This window comes from Callorhinchus milii, unplaced genomic scaffold, assembly GCF_018977255.1.
Source record: "Callorhinchus milii isolate IMCB2004 unplaced genomic scaffold, IMCB_Cmil_1.0 Scaffold5, whole genome shotgun sequence".
Taxonomy (NCBI): domain Eukaryota; kingdom Metazoa; phylum Chordata; class Chondrichthyes; order Chimaeriformes; family Callorhinchidae; genus Callorhinchus; species Callorhinchus milii.
Window position 1 is genome coordinate 7887661 of NW_024704746.1, and position 15321 is coordinate 7902981.

Here is a 15321-nt window from a genome sequence, read left to right on the forward strand (position 1 = left end):
TGCTGTAAGCTGTCTCGGCAATATGATAAACAGCAACAATTATTATTATTTAACTTGTATTTTATTATTATAAGATAACGAGTGGTTCAGATAAAGAAGGCTCTTTGGCCCTTTTCATCATTTATCCAGATAACGCACCTTGACATACCCCAATTACAGTCTCAAGCTGTTCCCTAAATGAGTCCAGCATTCCTGATCTCAACTACCCTTTCCGGAACCTGTTCCAGCACTAATCACACGCTGTGTAAAGAAATACTTCCTTGTCCGTGTCCTGAAAATGCTCTGCTCAATCCTGAACCTGAACCCTCTTGTTTTGGGACTGTAAAGACTTTGAAAATACCATATTGTGCAATGCTGGAGGAGCACTACGCTATCAGAGATGCTGTACTTCAAGTGAGACATTAAGCCGAGATCCTATCTGCCTGTTCAAGTGGATGTTAAACAACAACAACAACAAAATTACATTTGTAAAGTGCCTTTCATGTCAGGAGGACGTCCCAAGGCGCTGGACAGAGTTTCGGACCCGAGCTGGGGGTCGGGGTGAGGGAGGGTGGAGGGCGGGGGGGATGGGGGAGCAGGAAGATCGAAAGCACGGTCGAAGAGGATGGTCTTGAGATGGGTCTTGAAGGTGGCAAGGGAGGGGTGAGGCAGAGGGATAGCGGGATGGAGTTCCAGAGGGTTTGGGGCAGATGGGCAGAAGGCCTGCCCACCGATAGTGGGGCAAGCAAGGCATGGGGATATGAAACAGGCCAGAGCCCACTGAGCGGAGAGAGCGAGCAGGATGGTAGGAGGTTAAGAGGTTGCAGAGATAGGTGGGAGCAAGGCCATGGAGGGCTTTGAAGATCCCATGACACTATTTGAAAAGAGAAAGGACTTTCTCTCTCCCAGTATCCCGGCCAACAATTCTCCAAATAAAATTGGTCATTCATTTCATAGCTGTTCGTGGGACCCTGCAGTATGCAAATTAGCTGCTGCACGTGCTTACAGGTACACAGTCACTACATTTGATAACAATTTTCTGTGAAGGGCTTTGAGATATTAGGAAGTTATAAACAAGAATATGAAATGTAAGAAAGGAGTTTCTCTCTCTCCCTATAACAACTTGCATTTATATATCGCCCTTCACATGAGGGTAGCGACTCAAAGTGCTTAACAGTGGCGGAGGTTGATGCCGAACAGCGGAGAGAGGGGCCATAGCTGTAGCCACGGTCGAAGAGGAAGATCTTCAGGTGCGTGGAGTCCTGTAGCTCAATGGTTAGAGCACTCGACTTGCAAGTGAGAGACCTGGGTTCAATTCCAGGCAGGGCAAAACCTTGGGCAAGTTTCCTTACTCCACACGCCTAATAATAATCCCTCCAAAACAAAAAAACAATAAATTGGTCATTTTCAATGCACGACTGTTTGTGGGACACTGCTGTGCGCAATTGGCTGCCGCATTTCGCCCACAAATATACAGTCAATTCACTTTGCAGCATATTCTGTGAAGCGCTTTGAGACGTCGAGAAGAGCTACATCAAATACAAGGATTATTATTATTTAAGATGGACGGGGAGGGAGCCAAGGCAGAGGGATTGAGGCGGAGAGCTCCAGAGTCTGGTGGGTGGGGGGTGTTCATGGCTGAATAATCTGAAATAGCTTGTGGCTCCTTAGCACGTCTTCAGTTTTTATCCTCAACACCTCTTTTGTTTCTGATCGTTGTGGCTGACAGGTGGATTCGGTCAGACTGCTCAGAGAGAAGTTTAATAAAGTTGAAGTGGGGGGGGGGGGGGAGAGAGAAAGAGAACTCAGGTCTCCTGAACTGTGAGTGCAGTTTTGAATTAAAACGAGGAAGTGGTGACTGCTCTGATGTTTGGCGTGTGGGAGACGTGCAAGTGTAAGACACAGCACTTTACCAGACACAAGCCTTTTTTTTTATTTACCCATAAATATACATACATATATATATATATATATATATATATAAAGAGCTACAACGCGTGGTGCACAGCTTGGGAATGTGAGCCTGAGGACGTGTGGCAGATAACCCCTGGTTGTAAATCTGTTTAAACAGTGGGGGGTGGAGGGTGGAGGGAGGATCCATCCAGGATCCATCCAGGATCCAATGATTAATGCAAAGCATTGATAAGATTATTTGTGTCATGTGTGTGGACAGGAGAGAGAGAGAGAGAGAGAGAAGGAGGGAGGAGGAGGAGGAGGCTGGATGGCTGGGGATGGCTGGGGATGGCTGGAGAGATCCCTCCCTCCCTCCCTTCCCCTTTTCCCTGCCTGTGTGTGTTTGCACGTAGACAAATGTTGTTCCCCAGGAACGGGTGAGAGGTTAGGACACTGATGGCAGATGCCGCATTCAGACATGGCGCAGCGTTGTGCTGGGAGGCTGCTGTGGGTGGGGGCTGTTTGGCAGCTGGTGGTGGGGTTTGCTGGGGCCGGACTGTACTCCCCCGGGGACCAGGTGGAGACGGTGACCGCGGACACTCTCCCCAAAACCATCTATAACTCCAGCACCGCTTGGGCGCTCGAGTTTTACGCGTCCTGGTGCGGACACTGCATCGAATTCGCTCCCGTCTGGAAATCACTGGCTCAGGACATCAAAGGTTTGGGTGGTTTTTTTTTTTGCAACTTCTTTTTTTTCTCCCAAAAAATTTTTCCCCCAAAAAAATTTTTTTCCCCCAAAAAATTTTTTCCACAAAAAAAATTTTTTCCCCAAAATTTTTCCCCCCCCCCCAAAAAAAATTTTCCCCCCCACCCCCAATTTTTTTTATCTCCCCCCCCCAAAAAAAAATTTTTTTTTTTGGGGGAAAAATTTTTTTTGGGAAAATTTTTTTTTTTTTGGGTGGGGGTCCCACGTGTTTATTAACATTTCTTTTATTTTTATTCTGTTCGTGGTATATTTTTGCTGTGTTCGGTTTCGTTCAGAATCTAATCGTTTTGTTTTACGCGTAGTGTGTTTTTTGGCTTTATTCATTTGATTTTATTATTATTTTATCATTATTTTATTCCTACTATTTTTGTGTGGTTCACTTTGTTTCTTGACACTCTTTTTGTTTCATTCGTAATGTTTTCGTTTTATTCATTTGGTTTTATTAATCATCATTTTATTGTATTCATGTTTTTATTTTATCCATAATATGATTAGTTTCAGCCTTTTTATTTTGTATCTATTTTGATTTTATTGATCAGAAACGTATTCCATTTTTATTCTTATTTTTTAAAATGGTCATCCCTTTTATTTCACAACAATTTTTTTATCTTATTCAATTCTTTATTTATATTTTTTAAACTTTATTTTGCAACGATTATTTTTATTAATGCAAATATTTTTATTTTGCAATTTTTTTATTGATGATTGTTCTTTATTTTTCCCTTTTTTTGCAATTATTTCCGAGCCATGTAAGAGGGTGGGGGAGACGTGTTGCATTTTGTGTTGTCACCTGAACATTGGGAAGTGTCCATGTTGAGTCACTAATCTGTCATCATATCACAATAATAACCCATGTATTTGACGTAGGGTCTTATCACATCTCAAAGCAGTTCGGACTACATTGTAAAGTGGATTGACTGTGTATTTTGAGGGCGAAACTTGCTATGCTTTCTGTTCCGCTTTTTTCTTACAAGCTCGGGTGCATATTATGCAAGTTTTCTGAAACTCATCCCCCTAAGTATATTGTGATCATTCTCTCTCTCTCCCCCCACCCCTCCACACACACACACACACACGCACATACACACAAACACTCCCACATTTACACGTTGTGTAAATCGCAGTCAATTTGAATCCAAGTAACTGCACTGCAAATGCAGATTAATTTCTAAACCACTTAGTGCTATTTTAGAGCAATCGCGTCGGCTACAGTGATATTCCCTCCCACCCCCCTCGCCCCTAAGTATTCTCTTAAAGTAAGTTTCTGTTTTAAAAAAGAACAGTTTGGGTTCCCCATTATTGTTTGGTCAAGCTGCCAATCACACAGGCAAAAATCATGCACTTTGCTGCTTTGATTTGTATTGCTATGGTAGCCTTGGAACACTCCAAGTCAGTTTGTGTTTTCAGCAGGAGCAAGATCGGTAGAAATGCCATAACACGTACTTTGTCTACTTATTTTTAATGCTATCTCAGCAGAAACCGACAATGGAATGAGGGGTACAGCACCAGATGGGGCACAGTGTTGCAGTTTTGATTCCCATTTCGGGTAGTTACATTGCAACATCGGTCATTGCACAACTAAAAGGCGAAATCTGTGCAAAAATAATTCTTGCATTTGATTTAGTACCTCATCACATCGCCAAAGAGTCTCAAAGCACTTCACAGGATGTATTATAAAGTGGTTTTGCCTGTGTTTTGTGGGCAAAACTCACCAGCCCGTTTGTACACAGCAATGTCCCACAAATAGTGTGGAGTGTGTGACCAATTTTATTTGGGGGATGTTTTGGCCAGGACACCGGGAGAAACTCCCTTCTCTTTTCGAATAGTGTTAGAGATGAGGCCTCGTTTTAACATCTCAATCAGCATCTCTGACAATGCAACAATCCCTCCCCTCAGCACTGCATTGGAATGTCATCTTAGACTATGATTCCACGTCCTCAAGTGGGGCTTGAACATACAACCAACTGACTCAGAGGTGAGAGTGCTACTACTGTGCCAGTCTGGCAAATTCTATAGAGGGGTATAGGAGCTTATGTGGAGTATAAATACAGGCACAAACTAGTTGAAATGAATGCCCTATAAATTCTAGATGAAATCAGGGTTGAAAAAGACATGTGTATTTTTTTTTAGGAGGGCTTTGAAGGTTGGTTGAGCCCTTTAAAGCTGGTTCCCTGCCTGCGGAGGATTGGAGAACTTAGGAATTTACAGCTATGGAAAAGATCTGTGCAGCTATGCTGATTTGGAAAGGGAGAGGGAGAAAGTTAAATAGCCAACAATAGCAGTTAAAATGTTTCTAAGGAAACTTATCTCCTACTAATAAAAGTGTAGTCAATGCTAAACGCTTGGTTTCTGGAATCTGCTGTGATTAGATCTGCCTATTCCAGGAGTTGTCAACATTTTTTTTAGTGTGGATTACTTGTTTTTTTTGAGGTGTGGGGAGACTGGCTTCCAGCTCCAAGACCAAGAGGAATGGAGTAGATAGTTCCAGGAGGGAGCTACCAGCAGAGAAATGACGGGAAGGGGATTCGAGTAGTTGGCTCCAATTGGGGATGGAGGAACCAGCAGAGATGTGATGAGAGTGCGATTAAAGTAGAGAGCTCTATTGGTGGGTTACCAGCCCAGATGCAATGGGAAATAATAATAATAATCCTTGCATTTGATACAGCGCCTTATTACGTCTTTGAGATGTCTCAAAGTGCTTTACAGAATATACTGTAAAATGAATTGATTGTATATGTTATGGGCAAAATGCGCCAGCCAATTGCGCATAGCTGTGTCCCACAAACAGTGGTGGATTGAAGTGACCAATTTTTTTTTGAAGGAATTATTATACCTGGAAAAGCTATCCGCCGATCGACTAACAACCGGGTTCTTACTTATTGCTAGGTAAACAGGCGTGTGGAGTAAGGAAACTTTGCCAACGTTTCGCCCTGCCCGGAAATCGAACTCGGGTCTCTCGCTTGTAGGGGGAGTGCTCTAATCACTGAGCTACAGGACTCCACGAATGGGAGTAGAGGGCTCGGTGGGGCAAGTTACAAACACAGGCAGAATGGGAATAGCGTAAAGAGTTCTCAATACAGACGGAATGGGATTAGAGAGCTCACTGGGGGATACCAGCACAGACACAGTGCTTAACAGAATTTGAGTTGTGAGCTGCAGGAGAGGAACCTGTTTGGGGGAAACAGCTCCAATGGGGAACCTTATCAGTAGTTCTGTGTTGTAAACGTTCCGTGATTCTAACTTGTGATTGCTGGACTCCCAATTCTCTGTTTGTTTCACAGTGTTTCTGTTCAACAAGTAAAAGCTTGGGGCTTCTTGAAATACAGTATTGACAAACTCCCAGGACTCTGCCTCGATCCAGGCCTCCTGTGGAGCGTTTTCCTAAACATGCAGGATAATAAAATATTTGGCAGCAACTTACAAACCTGGAATCCATCAAGGCAATTCCAATGCCATAATCATAAGAGTGAGTTTCCGATAGTTATGAACATCAGCTGAGCTCGAGGTTCAAATTGCACTCTTAAAGGGACAAAACCCTCTGTAAGTTTGCTGTTGAGCAGTTACTGCCTTGCTTCTTTGCAGAAGAGTGGACAGAATAATAATCCTTGCATTTGATCTAGCACCTTATATTGAGACTCAAGAAGAGCTTCACAGAATATATTGCAAAGTGGATTGACTGTATTTTGTGGGTGAAATGCAGCAGCGAGTTGCAGAAAGCCCACAAACAGCCATGGAGTGAGTGACCAATTTTATCTGGGGAATTGTCGGCCAGGACCTCGGAAGAAACTCCCTTCTCTTTTCAAATTAAAAGGTGCTATGCAAATGTAAGTTGTTGTTGTGCAATGGGATCTTTAACTTCCACCTGAACAGACAGATGGTTTAATGTTTCAGCTGAAGGTCGGCTCCTCTGATAATTCAAATCCCATCCCCCCAGGACTCTGTTGGAGTATCATCTTAGACTATGTGATTCCAAATCCCAATGTGGGGCTTGAACCCACAACCTTCTGACTATAGTATATAAACAACAACTAAATAGCAACTTCTGTTTTTATATATAGGCTTGGTGCACCCAACAACAATAATAATAATAATAATCCTTTGATTTTAGCACCGATAATGTTGTTTTCATGAGGCAGGAGTGAAATAGGAGAGCTGGATGCTTGTGTGGGACATAAACACTGGCCCAGACAAGTTAAGCCATACTGTAACATCAAAAGTCTCAAAGGGCGACTATGAATTTATATATGAATTGCATTCTGTAAGAGCCAACAAAGCCATGAAGTAAATGACCAATTTTTTTTGTGGCTTGTTGGCCAGAAATAAATAAACCCTTTACTTTTTCAGTTGTGCCGTGGGATCACCTTAATGGGCAGGCAGAACCTCAGTTTAATATCTCATCCAAAGGATGGCACTTCTGATAATGCAGTGTTTCTCCCAGCATTTCACCAGTGAGTCAGCCCTAGATTATGATCTGCAAGACTCACTGCAGGAGAGAAGAATAGGCTCCACTCTGGAAGTCTTCTAAACTGATTTAATGTGCCAACTAGCCTTCCAGATAGATGGTGGGGCACTGCCCCATTATCATCCAGAGGAGGAAAACTGCAAGAAGTAAGAATCTAGGGTTAAATGCAAAGATAAATTTTGAAAGATACTTCAGTTCAAGAACAAATCAGAAAACGTAGCCATGGAATCTAGCCATTTTCTCATTGCCTTAGCGTTTGGTAAATACCGATTTTTGAGAAAGTCTTAAATTCAGTTTTTCTTTGGAAGTCAATTTTCTGCCTTTCTTAAATGAGAGGCTTCCATGTTAAGTTTGACCCTGAGAATTTTTTGACCTCTGGGAGGTAGGTTGGGTAAAAGGGTTGATTAGGTGGCTAGGCAGGCAGATAATATCTACTGGGCATTGAAGGAGTAAAGTGTTAATTATTAACGGACTTCCTCTGGCAAGCAATGAAAAGCTGTTGAAGTGTTGAGACTAAATGAATCCCAACTGGTGGGTGGTGTCACCAATGGAGCCTGTAGCAGCCAACCAAATTAAATGAGTCAAATAAAGAGGGGTTAAAATTCAGTCAGCAAAGAATGTCATAGCTTTCAGAAGAAAAGCAGCACATTGGGTGTGTGCACCGTATCCTCTGAAATGTGAGCAACCGTAGAAAATTGGGTCAAATGGAACATTTTCTTATTGTTAACCTAGGTACAGATTTCCTTTGTTCTGTTAACTTATCTTATTCCTGCTGGATGTACAACGTGGGAGCTGCCTGTCAGACCTTAGTGATCCTGTTTGGTAAAGAATATGGATTGTCTTCAATTGACAGAAAGCCAGCACTGCCCTCTTGAGTCTTGTGATCACAGTTGTATCAAAGTGCTCAATCTCGTGCCCCATCACAATGGAAAGACATGATGGACTAGAGAAGGAGTTGTCTCCTCCCCCACCCAAGTGACCCTTTGAGAAGAGAGCTGGCACAACCTGGAAGCGAACCTTGCTTACTTCCATCCCCCTCCACATCAATTGCCTTTAAAGCTTTAAAGTCCTGCAAGGCCTTGCTCCTCCCTACGTCTGTGACCTACTAACTCCGCTCAGCGGGCTCTGGCCTGCTCCATGTCTCCAGCCCTGCCCTCCACACCCTCCCCCCCACCACCACCATCAGTGGTTGGGCCTTCAGCCATGCAGCCCCCACCCTTTGGAACTCCATCCGACAGTCCCTTCGTTTCACCCACTCCTTTGTTTCCTTCAAGGCCCATCTAACTTCCCTGTCCTCCATCCCTAATGATCTCAATCTTCCCAGCTCGGGTCCAAATCCCTGACTGTCGAGTGCATTGGAATGTCCCTCGACATGAATGGGGGATGGGTGGAAGGAGAGGGGTGGGTGGTTAGGAGGGGGAATGGTAGGATGACCAAAAGCATGGTCAAAGAGGAAGGCCTTGAAACAGGCCTTGAAGGAGCAAGGGAGGGGGCGAGGGGAAGAGATTCCAGGATGGAGTTCTAGAGGGTGGGGGCAGAATGGCTGAAGCCCTGACCTCTGATGATGGGGCAGACTGGGTGGGGGACATGGAGCAGGCCGGAACCTGCTGAATGGAGGGAGTGGACAGATTTGTATGGAGTTAGAAGGTCACAGGGGTAGGGAGGAGCAAGGCCTTGGAGGGCTTTGAAGGCAAGGACGAGGATTTTGAACTCCATTCTCTGGGGGATGGGGAGCGAGAGGAGCTGAGTGAAGATGCGGGTGATAGGATAACAGAGTCTGGTGCAGGAATCAGAAGTGAGAATATTTTTTTCCCTACTTTTCCACTGCAGCCTGTCTAATAGAGCTACACTGCTGGATACATATACAGCTTGATGTCTGCAGCAATTGTTGCTTCTTTGCCAGTACTTTTCTTTCCTGTAAGTTCACCAGCCTCTATTCATTGCCTTCCCTACTCCCCAAAAATCACCATCTCTTTTTAATGGACTGCTTCCCGCACAGTTTAAACAATTTTCCTGAATGCATAAACTTGGCTCGTAAACGTTGCATAAATCTCTGCTTTCTGAATGCGATCGGAGTTGTTTGTTGGAATGCTGTGGACTGAATGACTGACGGGTGCTGATGGTTAATGCAGGCAGGTCCCAGAGCGATGTGCTCGGGAGCCAAGTTCTAACCCAAGCAAACCTTTCCGGTCCTTTCACCTCCACAAGCTTTCCTTCTGATTCTATGCTGCTCAGCTGGCCAACCACAACAGTCCCACCAGCTGTGCGCAATGTATGCTTGCGGACTTGACTGTGAGTGGGAACTGCTACTTCTGTGTCGAGGGAATTTCAGAAGACTGAGGGGGGCATTAGTGTGGAGTGGGGTGTGAGAGGGGGAGGGGATAATGCAGAATAGAAGGTAGAAATACAAAGAGGTGAAGCGCAACTGAGGTTTGGAATTTGGAAACATCTGCCAAGCATTATACACCATCGGAAGAATTCACAATTGGTGTTTAACATTGTGAATGAGTGGAGTTTTTTTTATATTATAAAAGAGGGGACTTGAAAACCTTTAAACACATACATTGTGGAGTCCCGTAGCATTGTTGATTAGTGCGCTCTATTCGCAAGCGAAAGGACCCGAGTTTGATTCCTGGGAGGGGCAATAGCTTAGGCGAGTTTCCTTACTCCACACGCCTCTGTTTACCGAACAGTAAGTAGGAACCCGGTTATTAGTGGATTGGCTGGTAATAATTCCTCTGGGGGTGATAATCCCTCCAAAAAANTAACTTGGTCACTCAATCCATGATAGTTGGTGGGACACTGCTGTATGAAATTAACTGCCAGCTTTTCGCTGCAAAATACTGTCAATCTGCTTTACAGTATATCCTGTGAAACGCTTTGAGACATCTCAATGATGTGATAAGGCGTTATATGGAATACAAAGATTATTATTATAACTTTCAACTAATTCTGGCTGTAGGCCTACAGAGCCTCAGGAAAAGCAGGCTCGATGCCTTGCAACAGCGCTGCGTTACTTTATCTGTTCATTCAGTGCGGAAACAAAGGATGGGTGGAAGTATGTGGAAGAGGAAAGAGAGATAATAATAATCCTTGCATTTGATATGCACGTTTGAGATCACGTTTAAATGTTCCTGGTGTGCTAAACAACCCAAACACTCGCCCACCCTCTCCAGGAATATTGGCAGAGCCTCAAACTTGTGTTGTAATTCAAGTCCTAACAACATCTCTGGGGCAGGGACTGCAACACTGATGAGATTTAATGAGTAATTCTACCCAGTTGTCAAACTATTTTTCTTTTGGACTGACCCACCTTGCTTTAAACACGTTGCCAAGATTAAGACTATCCAAACCAGACCGAATTCCATATATGCCTTGCCACCTACGTGTGGAAATATCCCTGTCAGGAATGCGCTCGCTCACTCTTTTTCTCTCTCTCTCCTCCCCCTCTTATTCCCCCCTTCCCCAACTGTATAGCTTAACACTGAGACCAGAGTCTGGCAGGCTTCCCGCTGCTTGTCCAGTTAGGGTTGTTGGTCGATTGTCAGATCACTTTCTGTGGGTAATAATCCCTCCAATAAACAAATAAATTGGTCACTTGGTCCATGGCCGTTTGTGGGACACTGCTGTACACTTTACAGTATATTCTGTGAAGCACTTTGAGACATCTCAATGACCTGATAAGGTACTGCATCAAATGCAAGGATTATTATATAGGGTCACCCGAACCACTAATTTGCAGGGTTAGCAGGAGCGAGTGCGGGGGGATCCCTGCTCCCAGTAATTGCCAAACATTGCATTCAGCAGTCAGTAATTCATACCTGACCAGCACTGTGCCATAGAGCTCTGGTAACTCCTCACAACATTTGAGCACTTTCGGTAAATCTTGTGAAGTGCTTTGAGAAGTCCTTCTGACATGAAAGGCATTATATCAAATTTAAGGATTAATTTATACGAATTGCTTTTGGAAGCAAACACAGCAGCTCTTTGTACCATCGAGGTCCCATGAGCAGGCGTTGGTAAAGAATTTAATTTGCCTGAAGGATTGTTGGCCAGGACACTGGGAGAAACTCTCTTTCCTCTTCAGAAGTGCTATCCATGATGTGAGATGTTAATAAGAATAATCTTGCATTTGATATAGTGCCTTAAATGGTTGAGGCATCCCAAAGTGCTTCATAGGATATAGTGTAAAGTGGATTGACTATTTTGTGAACAAAATCAGCCAATTGCACATAAACAGGTCAGCAGTATCCCACAAACAGTCGTGGAGTGAGTGACCAATTTTATTTAGGGGATTGTTGGACAAAACACAGCAAAAGAAACTCCCTTCTATTTTCAAATTGTGCCATTGGATCGCTGGGTAAAACAGGTTGTTCACCTCACGGCTTTTTGTGGGACCTTGTACAGCTTCCAATTTGCATACAAAATCAGTCCTGACACGATGATCAATGAGACATTTTGAGATATTTCGCCCACAAAATACACAAGCACTGCACCTTGCAATGTATTCTGTGAAGTCCTTTGAGATATCTTGCTTTGGAACGCTACCCTTCCTGAGGGGTGCTATATAAATGCAAGTTCTTGTAGTTTTGATGACGTGATAAAGCACTATATCAAATGCAAGGATTATTATTGGATTATTTTTGTGCGATAAGGCACATTAGCACAAACTTTCATGGGAGTAGCAGGCTATTCAACCTGCCAAACCAATTCAGCCTTTTTGTTTTGATGACAACAAACCTTTTACTTCCATTTCCCTTTATCAAATGCCTTAATTCCTAAGCAAAGTATCTGCAAAGCATACTACAACTGGGCGTTGCTCTGTGGAGGGCATGCATAGAGACTGGTCTCAATGTTGCTCTGGTTTTGGCAAGTTTGCTCTGTTGATCTGGTAGGTGTGCCTGTAGTTTAACTTTTTGTCTTAAGAATTTAATCTCTATTACTTCATGACTTGCCTATTTTCTCTCCTGCTCTTGGTCGTGTCTAAATCCATTAATTTGGGGGGGCCTCTCCCCCAACCACCATGTCTGTTAGATTCTCTCACTGGTCTACAAATCCCTTCATGCCTTGGTACCTTCCTACCTATCTGACCTACTTTCTCCCCACTCCACTACCCGTTGGCTCTGGCCTCCTACTTGTCCCTCATCCTCTCAGCTCCTCCATCGGCAGCCATGCTTTCAGCCACTTCACCCTGAAGCTGTGGAACTCTCTCCCTCAAACGTTCCACCTTACCCCCTCTTTAAAATCACGACTGACGACCTTCCTCCACGGCCGTAGTTACGACCGCCACCCCCCCTCTCAGCGTCAAGCTCTGCCACTGTTAAGTGCTCCAAGGTGCTACCCTGTGCGAAGGGCACCATAGAAATACAAGTTGTTGCTGTTATTTCAAAACCAAATCTCCCAGGGCCATAATAAAGAATCCTTGCATTTGATATAGCGCCTTATCACAGTGAAACATCTGAAAGCGGTTCAGGGGAGTTTTCCTGGGAACGGGCGGGGGGGCAAGAGTGCTGCCGACTGACGCAGATTGACACACAAGGGCTGCGGGCAGCCGTGCATTTTATTCTGAATCCCTCGAGCGCACACATTGTAGTGTATGAAGTTAAAATTCAGCATAGAATGGTGCGATCTCTCTGCTCACCCAGGGCTGGCCCACAATGGAGGCACTGTTCCTTTTTGAAGCTGTGGTCAGACATTCGATCACCAGACTCGTGGAGGCAAAAAAATAATAAACTTGTCTCGCATATCAGGCCTGTATAATAGTAGAGGAGCTGAGAGCAGACAAATATATGTATCGCTTTCACTCACATTTGAAGCAATCCGTTGAATCTGACTGTACCTGAACACTTGATCCATTATGCTCCCCTTCCTGTGGACATAGCAGATCTGTATCTTATCCTCTTTTCATGTGGGCCATCCCCGGGTGAACAGAGAGATCGCACCATTCATCACTGGATTGATGCTTTGCGCTGAGGCTCCGGCTGCAAATACGAGCTCAGCAGAGACTATCAGAGAACATCTCTTTTGTCCCAGCACAATAGTTGCTAAGGTGAAACAGATTTCTCCAAAGAATTACCTGCAATAGATGCAGAGAACAAATAACTCCCAAAATGATCCTTGCATTTGGTACAGCACTTCATCACATCGTTGAAACGCGTCAAAGCCCTTCACAGAATTTACATTCTGTGAAGTGTAGCGACTGTGTATCCGTTAGGTGAATGTGGCTGGTCTATGATTAGCAGGACTTTTGTGTGCTGCTGACCAGCCTGACTCAGGAATCGGACAACCGAGGCAGGTACAGAGTGTTGACTCAGTTCCATACTCGGTTACCAAGCACGTCACCTTAAGAGACGGCTCTGTCCCCAGAATAGGATAGGAGGGTGTGTACAATAGTCAAAGGAAGAAGCACTCAGTCAGTATAATTGAAGAGGGCAGTATCGACTCATGGGAGCAGAGAATACATAACAATAGCTTGCATTTATGCAGCACCTTTCATGTCGAGAGGAGGTCGCAAGACACTGGACAGTCGAGGGTTTGCACTAGAGCTGGGGTTGGATTTGGGAAGAATGGGGACAAAGGATGACCGAAGTTGTGGTCAAGGAGGATGGTCTGGAGATGAACATTGAAGTAGATAAGGGTGGGGTGAGGCGAAGACCAGAAGGTGGAGACAGAAAGGCTGAAGGTCCGACCGCAGATGGTGAAGCAGACAGGGCTGAGGACTGCCGAGTGGAGGGAGTGGGATGGTTGGTAAGTTTTTAGCAGGTCACGGTGAGGCAAGACCATGGTGGGCTTTAAAAGTCAGGACAAGGATTTTGAACTCGATCCTCTGGGGAATGGCGAACCAGTGGAACTTGGCAAGAATGGGGTTGATAGGCTTGGGGTGCCTGCTATGGGAGAGAACATGAGCTGCAGAGTTCTGAATAGTCTGTAGCTTATGGAGGGAAGTGTTGGGAAGTCCAGCGAGCAGAAAGTTGGCAGTCAATCCTGGACACAATAAAAGCATGGATAAAGGTCTCAGTGGCCCGATGGGAGAGTCAGTGCCGGAGATGGAGAAAATTAAAGCTGAATGGGTCAAAGCACAGGTTTAAAGGACAATTGAGAGTCAAACAAGATACCAAAATTCCACACTGACTGTGTGTGTGTGTGGGGTGTGCGCGTGTGAAGATTCCCCATATGACTCAGCAGACTAACCAAAGTTTGCAGTGAGTAGAGATGTCCCGCAAAGCAGTAGGATTGGAATTTGACATCTGCTCCCCAACAACAACAGGAAAACCAGAAGCCATTTCTAGGAAAAACCCAAGTTGGTCAGCCGAACCCACAAAGCTTAGTTGAGCAAACAAGCCAAAGCAATCCCAGGACAGAACACAAGCGAGAAAAAATCTGAGTCCAGGCAACAAAATGAGCACAGCGATGTCTCGGGCACGGACAGGCTGAGCTGAAAGAATTCTCACAATGAAGGTTGAGCAGATAACAACAAGATTCCAGTTATAGAGCAATTAACAAAGCTGATCAGTCTCCTGGGAATACCACATGCCAATGATAAACTGAAAGGTGGAATGAGTTACATAATAAACTCACTAATGTAGTGATCGATTGCAAACAGAAAAAAACACGGGTCAAATTTCACCCAACGGCTGAGTTACTGGACAATCCCTGGCGACAGTAGGTCTGCAAAAGGTCCTGGCCTCAGCCCGAGTAAGGCGGCCAAATGGACAAGTATCTTATCCACGTTCTGCTGCCAGTGGTTTTATGTGAGTGGTTGGCAAGCACGAATGCTTTCAGGATGTTGTGGCAATGCTCACACATTTCATGCTGAGCTGCGCTGCTCACCAGGAAGCTGGCAGAGAGTTCCTGGTATCTGCCATCCACCTAGTGAGTTCTTGAACCCATGCTTGCTGGATATTAAATGACTAACTAGTGACTATCCTCCGTGTGGGGGTAACTAAATGAGTTTTCCATGGAGCTGAGCTGTATTTTCATGACACTTTGTCAGAACATGCAAAATGTGTTCATTGACTTTATAGACTTTCATTGACTTGTTTGTAGGACACGTTGGCTGCTATATTTGCCTACAAACTGAACACTGCAATTTACAGTAAGTTCTGTGCAGCGCTTTGAGACGTCCTACTGACATGAAATGCAGGGATAATTATTACTGATTATTGTTAAATAACTTTTGTCAAGTGCAGTGTCTATTTTGGTTAGGAAATAAGAAGACACT

General features: G+C 44.4%; 1 protein-coding gene across 2 annotated transcripts in view; it reads left to right on the forward strand.

Moving 5' to 3' along the window:
• Nucleotides 1-2190: 2190 nt before the first annotated feature.
• Nucleotides 2191-15321, forward strand: part of lhx4 (LIM homeobox 4) — a 93833-nt gene continuing 80702 nt past the window's right edge. The window contains exon 1 of one of the 2 annotated variants that reach the window (XM_042335206.1): nucleotides 2191-2591. In XM_042335206.1, the coding sequence (XP_042191140.1) occupies nucleotides 2336-2591 (256 nt within the window). In that variant the 5' untranslated portion in view covers nucleotides 2191-2335. The remainder of the gene's footprint in view (nucleotides 2592-15321) is intronic. The other variant, XM_042335207.1, reaches the window with a different exon arrangement.